The sequence below is a fragment of the Cyprinodon tularosa genome, unplaced genomic scaffold (genome assembly GCF_016077235.1).
Source record: "Cyprinodon tularosa strain WSP-4 unplaced genomic scaffold, ASM1607723v1 ctg46, whole genome shotgun sequence".
Lineage (NCBI taxonomy): Eukaryota > Metazoa > Chordata > Actinopteri > Cyprinodontiformes > Cyprinodontidae > Cyprinodon > Cyprinodon tularosa.
In genome coordinates this window covers 1,507,501-1,532,865 of record NW_024039185.1, presented here as the reverse complement: position 1 = coordinate 1,532,865, position 25,365 = coordinate 1,507,501, and the positions used below count along the sequence as shown (strand labels likewise).

Genomic DNA, 25,365 nt, shown 5'->3' with positions numbered 1-25,365 from the left:
ACACTTGTTGTTCAACAGCATGCTGAAACTGACAATGATTGCATGACTTCCCTTCTGATCAGTTCTGCTCAGTGACGTGCGGTCAGGGGAGGCAGGTGAGGCAGTGCCTCACCAGCCATCATGGAAAGAAAGAAAATATATAATCATAAAGTAATTTAAATTGTTATATTCATCCGGTGGTTTGTACTAAAAAATATTCATTTTTCATGTAGCTTCACCAATTTCGATTTTTATTTGTTAAAAATCGCTGAATTTTCTTATTTTCCCATTCAAATGCTTGGAAGCGATGCCGGTGAGGCAGCAGCGAGCTCTGCCTCACCTTGGATTGCGCAACCCCTGGCTCTGCGCTGGCTGCAAAGCGGAGAGAGCATGTTGCTGTACGGCGTCAATAAAATGGTTTAAACAAATGTAATATGTGAACTTATTTCTAATAATTTGGCTTATGTATATAATGTACAGAGCTTTTTGTCACCAACTGTGTTTGTGTAACGTGTTTCGTGTAATGAGCGATTATAAACGGCAGAGAACAAGTTCGAGGTGAGGCAGGCAGTTCTCTTGCCTCATGGCAGGGGGTGCTCAAGAGACTGAAAACATAAGGCAGGAACAGGACGGATCAAGGAAGGCTTTCTTCCCTGGCAGTGATCTCCATTGAGACAGAGAGACTTTTAAAACTGAAGGAAGATAAGGAGGACTTCTATTCATTTATAAGTAAAGGTAAGACAGTAATAACATTTATTTTGTTTTGTTTTTTAAGGAAATGTGTGTTTTGTGAGCTACAGTTTGTATGTGTAAGGATGCAGAAGTGAAACATAACCTGTAAACTGCTGTCAATCTATGCATCTATTTGCAAATCTGATTCTGATGACGTCAGTGCCTCACCAGCTATGAACCTCACCGCACGTCACTGGTTCTGCTAATATCAAATCTGACATCTTGGAGGGAATTTGGATGCAGTGATGGTTCATCATCCTTTGCCCAGTAGATCCTTAAGTATTAATTAATTAAATAAGGTAAAGGATAAAGCTAAGGTGAGGTGACATGCAAAAATAACATATCTGGTCTTGGTGTATTTGAACACTATGATCCTCATACCGTTGATCCCATTACATGTGCACCTGGAGCACAAATTTATTCCCTTTTATTTAGACTATGAGACAGAAGTTTTAATGAATGTTTACTTTCCTCTGCATCAAGGAGGGCAGAAAAAAACTGTCATGCTAAAAGAATAATTCAGTCCAAACAGGGACTATGCTGTTCAAGATGGCTTTTGCCAATCTTAGGGAATTCAGTAAACATGTGGAAGAAGATGCTTTCCTAAAATGTAACCAAAACTATTCGCCCTGAATAAACTTGGTGAGGAATAAAACATTGGCTGATCACACTAGCCCAATAGTGAAGCATGGTAGTGGCAGCTAAATTATCAGGAGATCCATCCATCCATCCCTTTTCTGTCACACTTATCCCAAGCGGGGTCGCGAGGGGTGCTGGCGCCTATCTCCAGCTGTCTACGGTCGAGAGTCGGGGTACACCCTGCACAGATCGCCAGTCCATCGCAGGGCATGATGAGGAGATTATTTTCTTAATTTGGGAAATGTTTGATGGTCAGAGTTAAGGAGAAAATGGGTGGAGCTAAACAAGAACAATCGCTGTTGGAAAGGGCTAGTGAGAGTCCAAATCTAAACCCAACTAAAACTTTGAGGCATAAAAAAACAAGCTTCACAAATGCTCTCTATTTGACTGAACAAATATTTGCTTAGAATAGTGGGTATACTTTTAATCTAGAATTAGTTTGCTTTAAATAGATGTTGGTTATCGATGGGTAACATAGTAAATTGAGGTGGACATAAATGCATGGTGCAGTTTTCAGAGTTTGGCCTTTCACGTGTGAATACTTTTGCAAATATTTAAGTCAAAATATTTGATGAACATAGAGAAGATTCCCAAAATAAAAAGTAGAGACACCTTCCCTCCTGAGGCACACATATGTGTTGATGTTTATAGCCGATTAGGCAACTCCTATCGGGTTTCTCTCCATTTGTCGTCTTTCTAAATTGAACATTTGTTAATACCTGACACCGGATCAGCTTCACGGTCTGAAGCCATGAATAAAGAGCTGCTGCCTGCTTGGATCGTATGAAGTCTTCAACACAAGACTTGCAATCAAAGTTCTCTTGCTATCTTCAAAATGTGCAGCTCTACAGTAAAAAGTGATAAGTTGCTGTTTCAGACTTTGAAGATTTTAAAAATAAATCTCCCCTCACAGAAAACTTTCTATTAGAAGCAGTTTGCACTGCATCCTTGTTGCCGGGCAGACGAAGGGGTCCTGCACCAAATTCAGCAATGCAAGCAGAGTCGAACTGTTCTGGAAACATTTCTACTTTATGCAACAACTTAGTTTGTATTTGTTTGAAGACAAATACAGATGGAGTGGTTTATTTTGCACTGATACTGTTAGTGAATTATACCCGAGGAAGACATTTATGTGGGGTTTGCAATAGAAAAATGTAAAGTGTCCTTATCTGCAAGCTCTTGATGTCCACACTTTCAAGCCGGATGCCTCCTCATGCACCGCATTCTTTCCTCCTCTCTCTGCTGCTAATCACACTGAGGTCTTTTCAGAGTGGACTGATTAGATTATAAAGGCCTCCTATGGTCCTGCTGCTATGTGAACATGGAAGAGATAAAGGCAGAAAGAATGAATTTTGTTAATCCTAAGCACTGTCTTTACTGCCATGTGGTTGTTTATTTGGAAAAAGGATAAAGCGATCCCTGGATGCAGTCAGATGATTGCTCTTCAAGGCCTGGGTAATGTTGTTCCAAGTATTCATGTATTAAAACAGAGAAATTCCAGCCATGAGGATTTTATGGAAAAGCATACGGCGGGGATTTTGTGTTGCCCAGCTCCCTTACAAATTCAGCTTTAAATCCGATTTTGTTGTTTTGAGAAATATATGAATTCCTTAATGTCACAGAGTTTTGGTTGTTTTGTTTTTTTTAATGGTTTTATTCATTACTTTTTACACATTAGTTTGGTTTGCCAATACAACTACCTGATGCTCTGTTCTTGCAAACTAACCACCAGTAAGTATGCAATAATTTGAGAACTCTTATGTGGAGGAATTATTCATCAAAATTAGGCTTAAAATTTATTGCTGTCTGGTTGGCTAGCTAAGAACAAATTTAATTTCAAATAGATATGCTCAGAATCTCAGAAAAAAAGCACAATTTATAATTATTTTCCAATAATGATAGAAATGTTTAAATGTATCGTTTTTACATACCTGGCTGAGCCATAGTGAGAGTTTATATCCTCAATTCAAACAGTCAGGAGGGACGACTTGTCCTTCGATTGATGGGATTTGTCAGAGTAGAGTTAGAGATCTGAGGAAGCATAAGGGGAAAATGTTTTTTATTGATGGATTTTTAAAATGAGAACGGATTAGACTAAATTAAATGTCAAAAAATAATTTAGGATGAACTCAGAGGTTTAGAGGGCAGATAGTTCAATTACTTTCTGTCTCTGGATTTTTTCTTTCCTCAAACATTTTCATTTTTAGCCCATAATAATGATAAATTTCCTTATGATTTATCTATTTAAGTAAATTAAAGAATAGAGATAAACGTGGTTCCCAGGTTTTAGATCAAGAAATGATTAGATGGATTTTACCAATGAAATAAAGCAATTAGATTTGATCATTTCTTGACCTAAACCCAGCAGAAAACATGTCGAGGCCCAGAAATGGTTCCTGCACTGATGGTTATTTGGTCATTAGAAAGTAAGGAATTTAGTTGCACTTTATTCCCATATTAATACGAACCCTATACAGCTGAGAGATATATTTTTACTTCTTTAATTCTGTTTGATTTGTGATGAGTTCTGAATTGTAATTAGTTTAAGTACACAGAGCCAACAGTAGAAAACATTTAAGCAAGAAACAGGATATCGCTGCAGAAATCAGTCTTTGTTCATTTCATTTTCATGTACTTTGAATATTTAAAATGCTAAGAAATGTTCTTCTGCCGCTGCTTTTTTTGTCCGCTAAAACATTTCAGATCATCAGACAATTTTTTTTCCATCAAACAAATATAACAAAAGTACATTTAAAAAGTGCAGTCTATAATCAGCAGTTGCACTTATAAAAAAAAAGAAAAAGAAAAAAGAGATGCTCTATGTGAAGAAAAATAACCAACAGACAAACATGGTGGAGGTGGTATGATGACCTGGGATCACTTTATATGTTCTGATGATTCGTCCAGTTTGGAGATGTTGCTTTAGATGAAGAATGAATCTTTCAACAAGCAGCTTACAGTTTACTTTATACTTGTTTATAGCACGAGTTTATAATCATTTGTTTCCTTTTTGTGGTAAGATATGATGTTTTTAGTTCCTTGTATTCGTTTTTAATATAGTTTTTCTGTGTATACAGCATATACTATAGAAGATCTTGGTCTTTGCTTCTAAATGTCTTGGTCGTGGTACTCCTTTGTCTTGGTTGGTGGGATTTTGACTACAACACAATCCAGGGCAACCAGTAATACGGCTTAGGGGCGATTAAATTGATAATTTAGGTGCCGATTGTTTTGGATTGCTTTGCTCCCTCAATAAAGTGAATCCTTAATTATGTATTTTATGTATTTGCTCACATGATCTATGTGTGAAACTAAAGTTAACTCCTAACTTTATCCTGAGGGATTCAGATCAGATAAAAAAATGTAAAAATCTGCTGTTTTTTTTTGTTAAGTTTAAGTTTCTAAGTTTGACAATTTCTCTTATAAATAATTCATAAAGGCGATGCACTGTTCAGCACGTCATTGATCCCGTTATACCTTCTGCTCCTGCAGTGCTGCATGCCCCAGACAGCTGCCAGCAAAGTCCTCCAGCAGTAAAACAGCCCATCCAGTGCTTCAGATGTGGAGGACTGTGCAAAGGAGAGGCGCTGCGCGTGCAGAGCACCTACTTCCACATTAAATGTTTCACATGCAAAGGTAAGTCAAGCCAGAGAGCAGAATTATGTCTCCGTCAAAATAAGAAGCACAATGGTTATCAAATCATTTCCTAACCCTTGCGCTAAATAACTGCGGCTATTTCAGTCCTGGTACATTGTTTTGCTGGCTTTACTAGGAACGCTCCCATGATCCAGACATAGTTCACTTAAACAATCAGTATTGAAAACAAATTACTTCAACATAAAATGTAAAAATATGAATGGAAACATTTTTAATGTGAAATCTATATTCAACCAACAATTTTAATATAGCCCGACGTCTTACATTGTAATCCAACCTTCATTTTCTTCAGTGAAATATATACATGGATCATCATCAGGTCTCATGTTTCTGAACTTATTAAAACATGTAGAAATGTGCTGTTATGAGATCCTCCTGGGTTTTCAGTCAGCAGAGTTCTCTGGCAGGCGTCATAGCGGGCATATTTCTCCCAGCAAGCTTTTGTCCCAACTAATCAGTCCTGACAAGCTGCTCATGTTGTTGCCCTCGCATGTCACTGTGGTTGTTAAAGCTTGGAGAAAACAATGAAAGCTTCAGGAGAAGAAAAACTCATGAGTTAATAACTCAACGTTAGTAAAAATGTGGATTAAATGTGTAAAATCAGATGTCTTCTACCGTATATAGACTACTAATCAGAGGGAATATAACATCAAATTAAATAATAAAATGAAAATGTTTGCAAAATAAACAAAGAAAACTAAATAATTTGACTGTTTTTATTCTGTAAATGTGATGTGAGTCTCAGCAGGGACCAGAATAGACCGGCGTTAATCTCCGTTTGGCTTCCTGCTGCATTCTGTCATGGCTGGCTCTGAGGGACAGATATCAAATGTCACCAAACAAGTGGAGTCCTGTCAGTGAACTGTCACTTAGCTGACAGAAACACATAGATTTATATACATGATCTGATGGAAAGCAAAGCTTCAAAAAGAATGCTTCAATACAGGGGCTCCGAATAATTTACCACCTTGACTGTTTCAGGCTGGATGCTGGCAGTGTTGGTAGCACTCCTGCCTTTCTGCACGTTCTCCCCTTGCATGTTTAAGTTTTCTTTGGCCTGAATAGTGACAACAGCCTCATAAAAGATGACACTTCAAGCTATGAAGCCTCAGTTTATTTCTGCGGGCTTTTGAAAAAAAAAATCCTGTTGTTATTCCCTTATAGTTTCTCTTTATTTGCGTTCAATAATAATCCATGTCAAGTTTATTAAACTGGTATAAACCTAATTATCTGAGACAAACCACAGTCTAGCTAGCTTTGGATAAATGTTGGTTAGCTGGTAGTTTTAAAAGTGACTCCAAAAAGAGTAAAAAAAAAAAAAAAATCCACTGGACTTTGTTTCCAAGTTTGAAGACGTTTTGCTTCCCATCCAGTAAGTTTTTTCAATTAAAAGTGTCATTGGACATTTTGAATTGAAAAATGCTTCCTGGATCCATGAATTTCAAAAGTGGTGTTTTTTTTTCAAGACCTGAGACTTAAAAGAATTTTATAAAATAATTAATAATTTCTAAACTTGCTATTCCTTCTGAATGATTAGCTTCAGAAGGATAGAAAGTAGCAGTGAGATTTTTTCAATTTTATAACATTTGAATGACATAATCTTATGTATGTCAGGAAAATTAAAAGCCTTTTATAGATGTTTACATAAAAAAGTCTGCGATATAAAATGAAAAACATAAAAACTGATAAGCTCAAATATTAGACGCATTCAATGTCTAACACAATTTTCACATTTTTAGGCTCCTGAAATTATTTCTTTCTAAGAAATAATTTAATTAGTAAAATATGGTGATGCAGTGCAGATTTTTGTGGGTTCTCTTTTTTCTAAGATGTCTTCTTGTTTGTGTGTGAATGTGTGGCTTTGCTTAGTGTGTGGCTGCGACTTGGCTCGGAGTGGCTTCTTCATGAGGAACGGCGACTGCCTCTGCCCGGTGGACTTCCAGCGCCTTTATGGCACGCCCTGCACCACCTGTGGGGAATTTGTGGAAGGGGAGGTGGTCACAGTCCTGGGGAAGTCCTACCACCCAGCCTGCTTTGTTTGCACCATATGCAAGTAATTCAGAATATTCTGTCAGCTGTTGGTTTAATGCGTTGGCCTTTGTTTGTCCTGCAACTTGTGTCTCTTCTCCTACACACACGAATCAAGCCTGCAGCTAAGCTCTACAGAGCTGTTTAAAGAGCTAATATTGAGTCAGGTGTGTTAAAGCAGAGACACATCTAAAAAGTCTGAGCAAACAGGGGCCCTCTGGGTCTGGAGGTTGAGAGGACTGGTTTAGACTAAGAGGTTTTGCCTTATCTCTGTTTATCTTGTCTCCTTCTTAGACAGCCTTTCCCTGCAGGGGACTACGTAACCTTCAGGGGAAAAGACTGCCTCTGCCAGCGCTGCACCGAACCCGTGTCACCTTCTAATCAGATCCGTCATCACAGTGGTGAGTACATCTATCTTAAGCTGTCTCTCAAAGGGATGTTTACATTTTCTATTCATTCATTAATTAATCGGGAGCTATGATCATCTAGAGCAGGGATAACAAATTAAAAATCAGTGGAGTCCAAATAAAGAAAATCAGCAACCAGTAAAGGTCCGGAGACATTTTTAATTAATCTGTTACTTTAAACAGAATTTAACATACTGCAAAAAATTTAAATCTTAATAAGTCAATTTTTCTTAAAATAAGTGTATTTTTTCTTGAATTGAGGAGGTAAGTGAGACACTTTGCCAATGGAACAAGACAATTTACATTTAAAATAAGAAAAAAAATTGCATTGTCTTTATTTCAAGTGAGTTTTATCTAATTATCTAATTTTAAGAATAAAAATAGTAATTCCATTGAAAAATCCTCTTACCTACTCAAATTAAGAGTAAATACACTTAATTTAAGAAACCTTTACCTATTTCTAGATTGTTTTTGCAGTGCACTGAAAGAAAATGAGGTGTTTATGCATCCATGTTATACATAGACCTAAAAAAAAAAGAGAAAATAAAGTGTGTTTACAATTGCTCAGTTCGGTATATAAACAATTTCCTGATTCACATATTTTACAAAGCCATTCTAAAGCACATATCAAGGTGCTCATTTTGAGCCTGGATGAATATTTATTTTTGATTCTGTTCATGGAGGAGAATCCTGCTTCACAGCAGCAGGTTGAGCCAAACACACTCAAAATCTGCAGGGTCATCTTTGAGCACAATTTCACTTTTCTGTCACCAGTTCACCACGGTTCTTCCAGCAGTCCACACTTTCTCTGCTCTCTTTTTCTCATCGTCTTCTCCTTCTTTCCCATCGCCCGGCTTACTACAGGTTTCCCTGCTGTGTCTAAAAGTAGCAGCAGCAGCAACCCAGACTGACTCAGCTCATTGGGTGATTGGCATCACATTTAGCCTGGTGCTGGACGTTCTGGATGGCTTTACCGTACAAATAGGCAAAACGTTGCAACTGAAATTAGACACTGTTGGACAACATGCGGTTATTTATAAATGTTTTAAATCAGGTTGGGTCCGGATTAGCCAGCAGGTGGGTCCGGATCCGGACCGCGGTCCACTAATCCGTGACCTTTGATCTAGAGTCTTAGGACACAGATTGGGGACTCATCAACTTTGGTTTGTAAACCATCTTTGTTCAGTCCCCTTCTTTGTCTCTATGCCTCTGAGTCAGGCCAGTCCCACATCCATCAGGGCAGGTTCAAGTTCAACATTTCCTTACATTTCAGTATAAATATGCTATATTTTAATTAGAATAGAGTCTTGCATCTATTGAAAACAAAGTGTTAAATAATTTTGGGAAATAATAATAACATTTAGTTAACATTTAGTGTCGACAGACGGTGCTTTAGAAGCATTCATAAATCCAAAAGAGGGACATGTGGTCTTAAAGTGAACCCTTTGGGCACAATATAACCACACATTTTTTATATGACAGATCGATGAACTAACAAATTTATTGTAATGGGAGGTTAACATATAAAAACCAAATAACACAAAGTTTGACATCTTAATTTTTGATACACTAAAATGAACTAAAAACCCACCCAGCCACTCCACTTGGTTAATCTGTCTGTACTTTCATCCTAATATGAACACAGCTGTTCTCAGATGTGAGTTTGTATAAAGTTTAAACTACAGTTAGATTACAAGACAATATTACAACTGCCTTCAAAGTAAGACACTTTGTATTACTGATAATGTGCTTTGAGTTGTAATGTGCTTTTTTCAAAAGAGCAAATATGTCCAATGTGATTCGCATATTGTAATTGGAGTTAGGTTTGTGTACGTTCTCAAGCTTCTATCTACTTCTTTTTAGCTGTACTAAAATGTTTTGACATCTAAATGTAAACCCTGATTTATATTGTTGCTCAAAGAAATTGAATAACCAAGTAAATTAGAAAAGTTCAATACTTGAACAGCTCCTTTGAGTGCTATTCAAGTCGACACAGCTGGAGATCTACCAAAACATCTGGATTTCACCTGGAGGAGACGCAGCGAACATGTGAAAGAAAAAAAAAATCAAATTTAAAATGCATAGCAGAAGCAATGCTCTTTGTTCACATCATAATCTCTGTGAAAAGGAATTATTCTATGGGATCTGCTTTTGTTTTTGGACTGTAAAAGACAAATGCTGCTGTTTGTTGGGGTTTTTGAAAAGAAAACGTAAATGATGCTAAGAAAGTACACTTAGGTTTGTCGCCGTTACAAAACAAAATGCGAAGACGTTCACACGTGGTGAATACTTTACTGGGCAGGACAATACATAATCAATAAAATAACCTATTGGAGCTAACACCCAGCTCCCTGGGCCTAAAAACAGATACTTGCTTGATGTACGTAGTTAAGGCATAAGACTACATGTCAAGACGTAATTTAAAGTATTTCTGAAGCATTTTAGATCAAAGGAGGATCCAGGTCCATAAACCCCATATTAAAATGATCTGTCTGCTGTATTGTACATTAAGCAGATTGTTAGTAAAAATAGATTTTTTTAAAATTTCCATTAATTTCTATTCATGAATGTGAATCTTTTTGGTTTTCAGATTGTTCGGGCTGCGGCAGAGACATCAAAAACGGCCAGGCTCTGTTAGCCCTTGGAGGTCAGTGGCACCTTGGTTGCTTCAAATGCAAAGCTTGCGGGAGGATCCTGAGTGGGGAGTTCATCAACAAGTAAGTACACAACTTCAAAGAGAATGTGGATTTACACAGTTTGAATTTACACGTCGTTTATCTTTCAGAGATGGCTTTCCTTACTGTGAGAGGGACTACCAGACTCAGTTTGGGGTTAAATGTGAGGTGTGTCATAGGTTCATTACAGGAAAAGTCCTTGAGGTAAGAAAAGTCTCTGTTGTGCTAAGTCCTTTTTTTATTTGATAGTCTTCCACTTATAAGTTAAGCTTTGCACCACATTAACAGAAGCATAATTTGCACAAAGCAGTTGCAGCATCTATTGTCTCCTCTCATTTCTAATTTGTAGTTTTAAAAAAAGCCACACCTCCCACAAATAAGCCCAACAATCAAAACACTTGATGGTATTGTTTCTTCAATAGGCTAATTATTGTATTAGTTATCAATGTATAAGGATTTTTTTACAAATTCCTTCTCAAAGTGACACAATTACACAACATATAAAGATTTTTGAAAACAAAAATAAAGTGGATTTTATGTTATTCATGCTGGGTACTGCTTATACTTACATGTACTGGTACCCCTCTTTTAATGAACCAAAAACCCACAATGGTCACAAAAATAACATAAATCTGACAAAAGTATAATAAATAGAAATTCTATGAAAAGGAACCATGCTTTTATAGAATTAATTTAAAAAGCAAAACGCATGAAAAAAAAAAATTATGCTACTTTTAGAGGCAATTGTTGCATTTAGACAATTCCTTCGACAGTTAATGGGACCTGTTCCTCTCAGCAGGTATTTTGGCCCATTCCTTATTAGCAAAATGCTCCAGCCATCTCAGGTCTGAAGAGGCATATTTAGCTCCAAAGATGCTCAGTAGGATTGAGGTCAGGGATCATAGAGGTCACTTCAGAATAGTCCAATGTTTTCCTCTTAGCCATTCTTGGGGGTTTTGGTTCATTACCATGTTGAAGATCCATGACCTAACTTTCTGACTCTGGGCAGCACATTTATCTTTAGAGACCCTTTTATTGTCTTCAAATTTCATTGCAACATGTAGAGATTCAAGTAACCCAGTGCCAGATGAAGCAAAGCAGCCCCAGAACATAACGGAGCCTCCTCCATGTTTCACAGCAGGGCAGTGTTCTATTTTTGATAGTCATAATTTTAAAATTTGTGTCTATAGAGCTGATGTGCCTTGGAAAAAAGTTACATTTTTGTCTCCTGTGCACCTAGAAGCTTTGTAGTTTGGCATCTTCCAGTCTGACTTTATGATTTGTTTTTTTTAACAATGATAAACTCCTCTGTCGTCTTCCATTAAGTCCACTTCGTCTCAAACAACAATGGGTTTTGTGATCTTACATCGATGTTTCTAAAGCTTTGAGTTCACCTTTAATCTCTAGAAGTTTTTCTGGGCTCTTTCGATAGCATTCATATTATCCCTTTCTTTGATTTGTCTTTGATTTTGTCCAGTGGCCACGTTCAGGAAGGTTGGCTACAAGGAGATGCATGCCTGTCAATATTTTTCTTTCTAATCTCTTGGTCCATGTTGAGTGTGATATACACCATGTAACCAAACAGCACAGTGAAAACCTGTTGCCCTATATATACACCCACTAATTCATTACAATATTGTAGACTGCTTTAATGTTAAATAGTGAACACACCTTAATTTAATATCTCCCTTTGTTTACATTATTTTCAGTCATTTCTAAGGGAACCATATTTTTTTTTCTAGGCGTGAAGCAGGAGTAACATTTTTTAATAGTTTGTTGAAGCATTTGTTAATTTTCATAGAATTTTGTTTTTACTTTGACTTTTATCACTTTCAAGATATTTATGTGACTATTGTGGGTTTTTCTTTCATTAAATGAGAGGCACCGATATTTTAGTCCACGTAGGAAACTTAACATATAAAAAAACAACAAAAAAACAAGGGGAAGCCTAAGGATATCAGGGAGGTGCTCAGATGGAGAACTGCAGATTTACAGACATCAGGAATGTTGTGTTTAAAACATTTCTGAATGGTTGCAGGGTTCCCTAGTGACAACTGTGTTTCACAAGAGGTTGTTCAGGTGTTCAGATAAAAGATATAACAGGTTTTCAAATGTAGAACGAAAGCACCAGGGTGGCCATATTGTGCAGTGTATTGTCATTGTTTTTTTTTTTCTTATTTATTTTTTCTTTTGTTTGGGGGGGGACTCTGGTATTAGCACAAAGCGGACAGAAAATTGTATACTGGAAAAATAATCTAAAAATAAGTAAAAAATTCTTAGATTAAGTGTATTTACAGTAGGTAAATGAGATGATCTGCCAATGGAATGAGTAGTTTTATTCTTAAAATACGATAGATAATTAGATCAAATGGAACAAGTGCTGTTTTTTTAAGAAAAAAATGCTTTATCTAGATTTTGATTTTTTCCAGTGTAGAATTATCTCTAAATTCTTGAACTGATGGACCTACAGTTCTTTTTCCTAGGTATCCTCTTCTTACCTATTACTGCATTTATTCACCCACCTGCCTGTATAAGACAACATATTTTTTTGTTGTCTTGTTTTCTGTTCCTAGGCTGGTGAAAGACATTACCACCCGGGTTGTGCGAGATGCTACAGGTGCGGTAAAATGTTTACAGAGGGAGAAGAAATGTTGGTTCAAGGTCAGTGTAGGGATTTTCTAACTGACTCTGTATCATGTCTAGAAAGAAGTAATTCTGGATCATTTTTTTCTCTCCTCTATGTGTCCACACCTTCACAGGTGCAACAATGTGGCACCCGCACTGCAAAGACAACGGCAGAACAGAGGAGAGCTTTAGAGTAAGACTGAAACATCATGTTTACCCACTTTATATATATATTAAATAGTCAGAAACCTTAGTTTTACAAGCTGCATTCATCAGACAGTATCTACATGAGATCTGCTAAACCTTCCACATAATGTGTGACTTCGCAGCGTCACATCACTCCTTTACATCTCCTTTTCAGGTCAACAGAGCCAAGACGCCTTGCCTTGATTTCTTTTTCCCCTCAAATGAATTAAAGGTCAACATCGTATTGTGGCCTGCTTTTTTTTCCTGCACTGATATATGTCAACATAATGGGGTGAAAATAACAGTTGATGATTAAACCTAATAAAAAGCTGCTCGTATTGCTTATCCTGGCCACTTAAGCGTGTTTCCAAAGTTTTAAAACTTCTTTGAACTTTTTCTTTTTGGTCACATTACAACCAAAACCTTTGATAAAATTTCTTTGGATCTTATATAATCGGCCAACATAAAGTGAATAATTGCAAAACTGAAGGAAAAGGAGAAACCATATTAAAGTTCAGACTTCTGATTCGATAGTTTGTAATATTATTTTGTTGCAACTGTTTTAACTTTGATTTTCTTTTTATATCCTTTCAATTTAAGCAATTCTTCTCAGAAACCAGTTTAAACCCTGACATATTGCGCAAAGAACATCAGCTAACATTGTGTTAAAACAGGACAGATTCTGACCTGGATTAAGATTTGGACTTTGACTCGACCATTCCAACATGGGTATGCTCTGATCTAAGCTAGAGATGTCCATCTCCTAGATCTCTAAGACCAAAGTCCAGTATGTGTTAATTGTGTCTGCTCCAACACAGATGAATCAAACTGCTGAATGACTGTAGCAGGTTCCCATGTTCAAAGGGAGCTGGTTAATAACCAAATTTGGCCAAACCTAACATGCAGGAACCAGGCCATGGAGGAATCATTCTTGACAGCTCTGATCTGAACCAATAAATGAGGCTGTTATCTTAATCGTCTTCAATAGCTTTTCAATTTGAGATAAAAACTTCATTTTTAGTCGGATCTGACAGGAACACCCTTATCCACAAGTTCATTGTGTCTCTTACATTGCTTATCACCAAAACCATACATTTACTTTGTGTTGGTCTGTTAGATAAACTCCTGAGAAGCAATGACAAGCTCAAGTTGAATGAAACTTTTGAAAGGCACAGTAGATGCTTTGTTCTAATGCTTTTGATTGTGCACAATAAACTAATTTTAGATCAGTTTGTATTTATATAAATACTTTTTTTAAATGCATGCTTTTCTGTTTATTTGCAAATTCTCTGTCAGTTCAGGTTGAAATTCATGTCTTAGTAGGTCTGCAGTTGATTCATTCTTTATACTCAAATTCTCTTAAATCACAGCCATGTTCAGCCATGTTTATTGTCAAACTTGCATTTAAAAAAAATCTTTTTAACATACAAACACAGTTAAAAAAATTAGAATTCAGTGAAAATATTTAAAATTTTCTGTCAGCGAAGTGAACAAATAAAAATGGTCAAAAACCATACTCAATGAAATGATGCAGTGATATTACAATTCAGCCTCATTTATTTATATTGCTAAACAAAGTTTGCCTTGAAGAGTTTGCAAAGAGCTCAAACTAATTCATAATGCAAATCAAATGAGGTAAATCCAAAATTTTTTTAAATAATTTGGTTGAATAAAAAATGAATAGCTTCTTAGATAATTGATTATTAGCATTCTTTGATTGTTCCTGGGTGAATAATTAAGATAAAGAAGCCAACCTCTGTCCTAACTATCAATTCAAATTGAAATCCATGTGTTAGTAGGTCTGCAGTTGATTTATTCTTCATATTCCTATTCTCCCAAATCTCAGCCAAGTGCCAGCTTATTGTAAAACTTATATTTTAAAAATCCTTTTTAACATACAAATACAGCTCAAAAAGTTATACTTCAGTGAAAATATTTCATATTTTTTGTCAGTTAAGTCATCCCCTCAAATTCACTCCTATTCCTGCACTGGAAAAAACATCTAGAAATGAGTAAAAATGTCCTAAATTAAGTGCATGTACCCTTAATTTCAGTAGGTAAATGAGATAGTTTGCCAATGGAATTAGTATTTTTACTCTTAAAATAAGATAATTAGATAATGTGCACTTGAAATAAGACAATGCAATTGTGTTTTCTTATTTTAAGTATAAATGATCTTGTTCCATTGGCAAAATGTCTCGTTTACCTCCTCAATCCAAGAACAAATGCACTTATTTTAAGAAAAAAATGACTCATCTAGATTTAAACTTTTTCCTGTGTGTCCTACTTTACGATTTTCCTTCCACTTAATTTTCTAGAATTTTCAAAACCTTTTGACAGTATATTAATTATCTGAACATTACTTGCAGATGGTCCAATTCTCCGCTTAATAAACCCATAAAAACAGCACCATGTTGAATCTTGTATGCATGCTAAACTGAGGAAGGTTAAGACAGTTTGTTGTTTTCCAGCCCAACAGATCATCATCCGAAAGCTCCAGCTCCAGGCCGGGCTCGTGCACGCCCAGCAGCCCCGGCAGAACCATCTGCGTAAGTTCTCATGCTACCTCTATCCATTGTCTCTTCTCCTTGTTTTACATGTTTTGTTTCAGTTATGCACTTTTATTCATACAGGGGAGCCACCTGGACGAATCACTTGTGAAAGATGTGTCTTTTTAACAAAATAAAAGGACATTTATGGAAACTGTATTATAGTCAGTTTCCTTACTTACGGATTTTTTAAGAGTTACTCGAACTTGACTGATCGGAACTAGCTTTCATGTTTGAGAAAATGGGATTCCAGTTGAACTCAGCTGGTTTTTACATTTTCTTTGTTTATTGATCAGTAGAATAAATATTGAGCAAATTTTGATTTGTTCAATAAAGTCTGAGACTGAGTTTTGATCTCTGCAAAAAAAAAAAAAATGCTTTAGTGTCTTTTCCAGCAGTAAGCCTTTTGTTATCTGTTTTGTTTTATTGCATGGAGCAAACTCTATTCCCATTAAAGCACCCAACAAGCCAAAAATGTAGTTTATCTTCAAAGTCGTTAAATAATTCGTAGAAGTGAACAGAAAGAAGGTGAGATAACGTAAAGAATCAGGCTACCTCATGTGCCAAAGTCAGGAGAATCATGGTGCTTTGGGACTAAAGCTTGATTCCTCCCTGCTGAGATGTAAACCGTTCAATCTGTCCCCTCAACCTAACCTCCACTGTGTGCTGCTTATGTCTCCTGCCCTGTGTGTGTGTGTGTCTCCCTCTCACCTCCCCTTCTAGGCAAAAGTAGATAATGAGATCATTGATTACAGAGACTTAGCTGCAATTCCCAGAGTCAAGGCTATATACGATATAGAGCATCCAGACATGATATCCTATAAGTCTGTAAACTTCAACTCCTCTGCTTTGGACGACAAAGGAAACACACAGAACAGACGAAGCCTGGCAGAGGTAACTTCTTCCAATGCTCAAAGTAACAAGCACTGAGAAGGGTCGTTTAACTGGGATTTTATGTGATGGATCTTCTCAAGGTAGAGGATCACTGTAAAGAGTAAGGAAAGTGATGTATGGTTTTCACCACTGATAAAAACAGCCTAAAGTTTATTGCTGCAAGTGTTTATGGGATATCTTCAAGAGCTCTTCACATGTAGACACTGACATTTTTGTGACATTCCTCTTTTTATAGCAGCTGAATGTGAGATAGATGTGTCTGTAAAAATAAATTCTAAACTGAATTCATGTCTGGACTTTGACTACAGGTAGGCCACTCAAAAATCCTTTTGTAGTTCAGTGTCTTAGTTATGATGGAAGGAGAGATACTTAGAAAGTCTAGAATCTTATGCATCCTCTAACAGCTCTGTGCAGCACCATTCCCCACAGCATGGTGATGCTACAGTCCTTCCTCAGATGGAGATGGGATCGTGTTATTTAATTAGATAACTTTCAGACTGTCATGTGTTGCTCTGTGAACACGCCCCCAACTGGCTGTGTTTTAAGATAATAAATGACTTGTGCTTAAATCATAGAAAAACAACTAATTCTGCACAGATGGTATATGGAATAAATTCACCACGGAAATATAATATAATAATATAAATAATATAATGTATAATAATTAACAAAACTCATCCAACTCCAAAGAAAACATTTTGTTGTTAAAATCTTTCAAGCTCAGTAGTGAAACTCAGCTACTAAGCTATTTTGTTTACAAAGAAAAACAAATAAAAATGGTCAAAAACCATACTCAATGAAATGATGCAGCGATATCACAGCTCAGCCTCATTTATTTGCTTTGAGAAACCAAGTTTGTCTTGAAGAGTTTGCAAAGCGCTCAAACCAATTCATAATGCAAATCCAAGGAGGTAAATTAAAAGTTTTTAAATGATTTGTTTAAATCAGAAATTAATAACCTCTTGGATGATTGATCCTTAGCATTCTGTGATTGTTCCTACAAACCAAGATAAAAATGCAAGCTTCTTCCCTGACTGTCGTATCAGGTTGACACCCATGTCTTAGTAGATCTGCAGTTGATTCATTCTTCATATTCATATTCTGGTTTAAATAAAGCTCTGTAATGTTCAGTGTTCATAATAATATCTTAGAGCCTAACTGTGCTTTAAACTTCTTCAAAAAATCCTCACTGAACTGACTGCTGTTCTCATTGCTCTTTATGATGCTGTATGCTCTAACAAATCTCTAAGGCCTAAAACAGAACAACTGCATTTTTCCATTTAATTCAGTTTATTTATATAGAGCCAATTTAACTTAACAACTGTCATCTCAAGGCACTTTATAGTTTACCAGATCATCCAGTCCAATTGATTCAAAGTTTTCCAAGGAAAACCAATTGATTGCATCAACTCATTGACTGGAAGGCAATCCCTCGCACTAAGCATGCTTGTAGCGACAGTGGAGAGGAAAAAACTCCCTTTTAACAGGAAGAAACCTCCAGCAGAACCAGGCTCAGTGTGAGCGGCCATCTGCCTTGGCCGACGGGGGTTCATACTCAGATGTAAACTAAATACAGGTGAACTAACTTTAGCAGTTATGTGACTTTTGTAGAAAGTTAGCTGCATTATATTTCATTTAGGGCTTTCCGCATAAAGGGACTTAATACAACATGTAGGTCAGAACTCAGAACTTTGGACCCAGAGTTTCAGGCAGAAAGACTGATGTGATTTAGAATGGCGTTTATTGACAATACATCAAATCTGCGAAAAAAAGGCCGGAATCTGTGTAGAGGGGAAAACTAAGGTTAGTGACCACTAAATCTGACAGAGGACGATTATGAGCGTGTGAGTCACTAACCTGGTTATAAAGTTCAGTCTGAGCCCAGAAGGAGTGGAATCGAGCTGGATGATTTCCCACAGCATGCCATAGAATGAACCGTTAAACCAGTCATCAGTGCCAAGATCATTACAATGTATACCACACTATTTCAGATTTTTATTTATAAAAAGAGTGAAAACCATGTATTCCTTTTCTTCCGCTATACCTTGGGAAGGCCTATTGGATAAATTCCAGCCAAAATATATTGTGACGGTAATTTGGCAAAAGTAGCAAAGGTCAGGGATATGAATACTTATGCAAGTCTTTGTAGGTTTAAGTGAAATTTGGAGCATTAGTGTTTGATTATCCTGTTATCCTAAGTTCTGTAAGTTGTATCGCGATTATTGTATTTTAAAATTCACAAAATGACTCCTGTTTTTTTTTTTAGAATAAGTTTCAAATGATAATATCTTAGAAGAGTTTGACTGATCCTTTTGTTGACTTTTATAATTTTGTGTAAACATAATGAAATTCAGACTGATTGATCCTTGTATGACTATAAATAGATGAACATTTAGATGTGTTTTTTTTAGATGAAAAGCTGGTCTACCTTAAGATATAGTTTGTTTTGGTGCCTGCTTGTGCAGTATTAAAATAAGCAGGTCAATAATTGCTTTTCCCATCTTTTTTTGTCTTCTTCAGTCACCAGGAAAAATGTCTGAAGCCACTGAGGTATAAAATATTAACTGGCCTCATTCAGGATGTCCAGGTAACAACCCAAGTAGGGCTTCATCTGCATGTTTCTCATCCCTTGTCTTTTTTCCCCCATTATTCCAGGAGAGTATTGAAATGAGACCATGCGTACCAAAATCTTCAAGCCATGGATCTTTTGGAGGTCAAACCATATGTTACCGACACAGCTACAGTCCCAGTCTATCCAGTTCACCCAAACACTTCCATCGACCAGGTGAAAAAGAGCGTGGAGATATTCTATGAAAAATCACAGTGTTATCGAACAGATCCTTACCCTTCTTTTTTCTGTTTTATCACATTTCCTTCCCAAAATCTGTCCTTCTTCCTTAACACTTTCCTACTCCCTTAATCTTTGTCAATAACAAGGTTCTACTTCTTTGCTTCATGGAAACAAAAATGACACCTGCACTGCTTCTCCTTTAAGCCACCACTCTTTCTCTAAAACAGGAGGTAAGGCTTCTCTCCTTCTCGCCAAACCGTTCTCCTTCCCCCTTTCTTCTAAGTTTCTGCAGTGCCTTGAAAAAGGATTCAGAAGAAAACAAAATGTTTATCAGGAATACATCTTTTAGTATTATTCATATGCACTGCAACAAGGCTCATTTGTTTGAATACAATAGAAATAAAATGGAATATTGATATAAAATCTGAAAATAAGAGTAAGAAAGTAAAAGCAAATATATAGATTATTAAGTATAAAAAAAAGTTAAAATTAGATTTAGTAATGACATTTAAGCAGGTTTTAAACCTGTTTTTATAAGCCCTAAATTTCTAAATCTAAAGAATTCTTCTATTGGCCTGATGTAAGATTCTAATCCTAAATGTCTCTCTTCACGTCGATAAATCCCAGTTTTCAACGTTTATTTTGGAGTTTATCTTGATTTTCCCTGTTTAAGCATAACAATAGCTCACCTATCCATTAGCTTATTTTTTTTTTTAGAACTTTTTATTCAACCATTTTAGTAATTTTACATAACATCTCCTGACACAAACTCAAGTAGTAAACATCACGACAAACACAAAATACCAAAAATCTTCACAATTATGACAGCAGGCAGAGCAGACACCATCCACAATCTGTAATCCGTGACCAAGCAACTCTTCCCATAGTGGAATTCCATTAGACTTCTCCTTCCTCTAGTATCTCATCCCATTTTCCTCTCCATCAGATACCTTGATATTATAAAATACAAGTCCATATTTGTACAAAAGTATCCATAGTAAGCTGCAGGCTTGCAGTCATTCTCTCCATTGTATAAACATGTTTCAATCTCTTCAACCTTTGACTTAAAGTTGGTGGTTTTGCATCGCACCAGTGCAAAGTAATCATTTCTTTGCTACCAGTAAAAGAACCCTCAGTATCTCTGATCTGCATTATATCTGCTTTTAGGTATGGCTCCCAATAAAAACACCACAGGTTCTGGAGTCACATTTAATTTCAATATTTCCTCTATTTCCTTCTTAATATTTTCCCAAAAACCTCGTATTACTGGACAATCCCAAAAAATGTGTGAGGTGTCTCTAATATTTCCACAATTTCGCCAACATAATGCTAAACTGGGATTTTTCACGAATGAGGAAATGATAAACGGAGTATTAAAGTCTCTGATCTTCACTTTCCAATCAAACTCTTTCCATAATTGGCAGCTAATTCCCCCATGAGAGCCGATACATATGTCCACCCATGTAGAATCTTCAATTATAACATTTAATTCTAATTCCCATTTTTCCTTAGTAATGTTTGTGTTTTGTAAGGTGTCAATGACCAACCTTTTGTATATATTAGATGTGTTTTTTTTTGTTGGGAAATGCTTCTCTATAATGCTGATGAGGTATTCCTCTATTTCGTTTGGATTTTTTTTTTTACCAAATCTCTTTCTTTATGGCCTGTGTTATAATGACTTATCTGAAGATATCTATAAAATCATTTGATGGGAGGCCAAATTATTCTTGAAGTTGAGAGGATGATTTGAGTTCTGTTCCTATAAAGAGTTGGTTGATTGTACAAAGACCCCTGTCAGTCCATCTTTTAAATCCTACATCCTATCCCACATCGAAGGAATAGGATGTTGTCCACTTTTCTATCCATTAAAGCAGAAAACAATCATAATTAACTGGATTAAGAGCTTTAAAACACCATTCTGTGAATAATAGATCTATATAATATGTTTCATCTAGCAAATTGTATTATTGAAATAAATGTGCCTCTCAATAATATTCAGATTTATTAACCATGTCTATATAACAAGGATAAAGTATCTTGTTTTGCTAAAACAGAGCCATCTAGTGGTCAAAGTTTAGAAGAATTTACACCTTCTTAGGTTATGTTTATTTTAGCAGCTCTGTTTGTATCTTTATGTCCTGTTTTCTGTTTGTCTAACCAACACTCACTGTTAAACTGCTTTAAACCGTCGGGTTCCCATAGTGAGCACGTTGATTAAAGGGAAGGAAAGGGTATCAATGAGATAACATTGTGTTAGGAAGATGATCTGCTTTTGTGTGATTGAACTTTTCCCTGAAATACTACAGCATTTTATGTCTTTGCTCATTTTCAAACACAAAACACCAGCAAGCTTTAAAACAGAAATAATAGACATAGTAAAGCAAGAACTGTGAGTTTGTTTGAAGCACAAAGAAGTGCCGTCCTTGAAATTATTTCTACTAACTTTGCATCCTTCTTTTTAGCAGATGAAGGCTTCGATTTCTACAGGAGGCCTCCCATTTATAAACAGCAAGGTATTGTATTCAATTATGATTTTAAGCCTTTGTATGTGACTTTTGAAACACGTACAATTCTTAAAATCTATATTAGATAGAAAATAGAAAAATAGAAAAGCTGATATGTATCAGGATTATACTGCTATCAGACTTTTTAACTCCTTTTTTTTTTTTACTTTATGTAAATATTTAAATTATAAAATCCGTTTTATTACAATTGTATTGTAGGCCATCCAAAGGTTTTCTTTAGGATTTAAGTGACTGGGATGGTCTAGAATAGTTGATTTTGTGTCTGATGAACATTTCCTAAATTGAACCTGCCAACCATTAGGCAATACTATGCAGCTGCCTAGAGCCCCAAGTTCCTGGGGGCCCCATAAAACTGTTTACCTGTATGGTTAATACAACTATTTCTTATTTCCGTTGTCCACCACATTGGATCAGTCCATTCTCTACACATGTTCAGAAAGGTCCAAACAGACAGAAGCAAACCATTTGAAAAAAAAAATGAAAAGATGCAAAGAGCAGTGTTGCAAACTTAACTCTTTTGTCGCTATATTTAGTGACTTTTCAGACCTCTCTAGCACTTCTATTTCAAAAAAGCGCCTAGGGCCAAATCTAGTGACTTTTTTCTGCTACTGGAAGCTTTGGCGAGAACATATAAAAGCAGTGAACTCTGCTCTCCAGAGCAAGTAGATTTGTAACCCCGCCTCCTGCTCTCCTCTATTTTGTCTGCTGTCATGATTCATGCAGCTATTATTTCATCCAAATGAAAAATGGAGAACAGATAAGCAGATCATGGCTTGTCTACGGTGAAAAAAGGGACTGGCTTATTTACTTTTGCCGTCGCCTTTTTGGAAACACAGGAAGGAGCTAAGTGAGCTTAGTGCTTGGAAAAAATCTTTAATTTCTTTTGAGACAGCATAAAAAGTCAGCTGAGTACAAAACATAGAGAGGAAAACAACAAGAAAAGGGACAAGAAGAGAGGGAGAAAACTTAGAACAAATAATGTATGTCTATTCTATTAAAATTTCATTATCTGTATAATGGGTCTCTTTCATGTGTTGTCTGCTCAATTAAGAGGGCCCCCTGCCTGTTTTTGCCTAGGGCCCCAAATTTCCTAACTCTGCTGCTGCCTGCCAAATGCCAAAATTTATTCATTTTGAAATTCCACACAATGATGCTGTTTAGTTTCCTGACCATCACCAACAGATTTTTATTTAACTCCAGGGAAAATTCAAATGTAGGAGCTTTGATGAACAAAACTTGTCCCTGTAGAAAATGTAGTATAAAGTGGTTTAAATCATAATATTTTAACTTTTTTATGTTTCCTTTTCTGCTGGTGATAAAAAACTCTAATTTATATTGAAAAATGCAAAGTATGTAAAGTATAATCTAGAAATAATCTAAAGCAGAATCTAAAGTGTAGATTTGAATGCTTTGTGTATTTGTGTGTGTTGTAAACCTTAAAGACAATAACTGTTTAAAAATACTGTGCCAAAAACAGTAAAAAAAAAAAAAAAAGAGTTGATTACTTAAATGCAAAGAGTGGATAAAATAATATTTTTCTTTTTCTTGAGGTTTCCAGGGTGTTTAAATCTTTTATTATTGTATGGAGCTCTTGTTGCCATGCACTCTAACAAGGATTCCCAGGGACTTTAGTGAAAAAGAGACCACAAAACATTCACCATTCATAATAGTGGCCAAGATATATTTTTTCCATATAATATTTTCATCCCAAACTGATGTGGCTGATCCTCCTAAAGCTCTCAGTTTAAGTCCAACAATATTTTACAATCTCTACCTCCCGAACAGACATCTTGCATGCAGTCAGCATTTTATGGTTGTTATGGAGACGTCCAAAAGCTTTGCAGAGCCTCACTGCGTTTGGTAAAACGATGAAATTTGATTCAGAAGCAGAATGTCTTAAATTACATTAATTTTTACAGCAAATCTTTAAGAGTTCATCTTAATTCTTTGTCATTTATTAGCTTTTTGATGATAAAAATAACAAATAAAGATGCTTCAATTAGAGGTCAGAGTTTAAATTCCATCTGTCTGATGTTATCTTTACCATAGATGTAGTCATGAATCTGAATATAAATACACTCTCTAAAAATTGATTGGTTGGGAAAACAAGTAATCTAGTGATTAAACCTATTTTTGTTAGATCAACCAAACTGACCCAGCCATTGGTTTTGGATCAACCAATTTGATTGGTTAACCAAACAACCAATAAAAATGGTAACAGATGGTTAACTACTCTGACTGTTTGGCTGTAATCAAGCAATAGTTATGGACCTAGAGAACAATGTGTACAAGTACAGCATGCAAGTCCTGGCCTTAACCTGGGTTTTAACATTAGTAGTAAATTCTTAGAAATATTAGTAGCAACAGCGGCGCAGGATGCAGGAGTTTGACCTGAAACTTTAGGAATGGTGGTCTAAGCCCTGGTTCTGGCTTTCAGTGGCATTAAAATAATTGATCAATATTTTGGTCAAAGTGACCAATTTTTATTGGTTTGTCCTTTTACAAATATAGATTGGTTAAAAATGATACCAAATAGATTGGCTGTTTTAACCATAGGACAAATAACTACCAATCAGGTTGGTAAAATTCAACCCATTTATTGGTTGTATTGAGCGATCTGTTTTTAAGGTGCCGGTATTTTCATGAGCTGTATGATCTAGAAGAAGCTAAGAAAGACTGATTTCCTTTGAAAGTCGGATCTATTCTGGGCGATGATCTTAGCCTGACTCCAAGTCGTCTCATGCAGAGCACATTTCTCTCAATTTCACACAGATCCAGATTCCTCCTCATCCCAAACAGCCTCTCTTCCCGGATACAACCACAACTTCCTGAGTTTGGTGAGAACAGAACATCTTGTTCCTAATCTGCCTTTGGAAAGGAGAGAGTGGCCGTTTAAGATCTGTTCAAACATTTTGAATATAATGAACATTAAGAGTTGAAATGAACCCAAATCAAAAGATATTTTATTGATTTATGTCTAAATAACTAGAAAAGCTCAATATATTTTTTGCATCCTGTAAATGCCTTTCTTGTATTTCTGCTTTTTAAGCCTCAGTCAGCTGATTACTGCCACACCAGCCATGAAAGATTCAGTAAGTATGCAGGTATTATCTTTCCCACAACATTGCTTGTAACTCTAACCTCTCAAACCTTTCAGTTACTATTTTTTTAAACAGTTGATAATTTCTTCTCCTTTCCTTTCAGACTTTAAGGTATGTCAGCCCATCTAATTTCCAAAAAGTCCTGGTGGTGCTTTCCTCATCAAATCTCCCTCACCGTGTGCAGCTGTGTGTTCTGGGAGGAAGATTTAGCTGAACTTCTAGTTCAGTTGGCCTAAAAGTCACAGAACATGCTGGGGTTTTTTTTTTCTAGCAGCAGTGAAATTGTTAAATGAACTTTGATGCTCACACTCACTCCATTAAAACGCCATCTCTCTGCCATACAGACATGCACTCCCCCACCCCGCCCTACTTGTAAGTGCAATGTAATTAATAGTACTACTACATCCTGGCTTACATTGGAGTATCTCCAGCCCATTTCTAACTATTGTCTATAACATACTTTCTACTCCTAACACTCACTTTTCTGACACATTATTTGCCTACTTGGTCCTTTATCTTACTGCTCTTTATCAAAAACTATAATTTATTCTATATTTAACAACTTTTTTACAACTGC

At 36.1% G+C, this 25,365-nt stretch overlaps 1 protein-coding gene and 1 long non-coding RNA gene across 10 annotated transcripts in view; one reads left to right on the top strand and one right to left on the bottom strand.

Annotated features, from left to right (window-relative positions):
• Nucleotides 1-25,365, top strand: part of LOC119793821 (actin-binding LIM protein 1-like) — a 31,603-nt gene that overhangs the window by 3,543 nt on the left and 2,695 nt on the right. For 3 of the 9 annotated variants that reach the window (XM_038301095.1, XM_038301097.1, XM_038301101.1), the window contains exons 2-17: nt 4,843-4,986; nt 6,877-7,060; nt 7,330-7,436; nt 10,033-10,159; nt 10,228-10,321; nt 12,691-12,778; nt 12,877-12,935; nt 15,400-15,477; nt 16,201-16,371; nt 18,892-18,921; nt 19,027-19,156; nt 19,309-19,392; nt 21,625-21,675; nt 24,460-24,524; nt 24,737-24,779; nt 24,892-24,899. In XM_038301095.1, the coding sequence (XP_038157023.1) occupies nt 4,843-4,986; nt 6,877-7,060; nt 7,330-7,436; nt 10,033-10,159; nt 10,228-10,321; nt 12,691-12,778; nt 12,877-12,935; nt 15,400-15,477; nt 16,201-16,371; nt 18,892-18,921; nt 19,027-19,156; nt 19,309-19,392; nt 21,625-21,675; nt 24,460-24,524; nt 24,737-24,779; nt 24,892-24,899 (1,463 nt within the window). Of the gene's footprint in view, nt 1-4,842; nt 4,987-6,876; nt 7,061-7,329; nt 7,437-10,032; nt 10,160-10,227; nt 10,322-12,690; nt 12,779-12,876; nt 12,936-15,399; nt 15,478-16,200; nt 16,372-18,891; nt 18,922-19,026; nt 19,157-19,308; nt 19,393-21,624; nt 21,676-24,459; nt 24,525-24,736; nt 24,780-24,891; nt 24,900-25,132; nt 25,161-25,365 lie in introns of all 9 variants that reach the window. The other 6 variants (XR_005282137.1, XR_005282136.1, XM_038301096.1 and 3 more) reach the window with 5 other exon arrangements.
• On the bottom strand, nt 1,653-5,014 carry LOC119793823. Its single transcript, XR_005282139.1, has 3 exons — nt 4,828-5,014; nt 3,282-3,381; nt 1,653-2,661 (listed from the first exon to the last, which is right to left on the bottom strand). It is a non-coding gene; the product is annotated as an uncharacterized LOC119793823 (long non-coding RNA).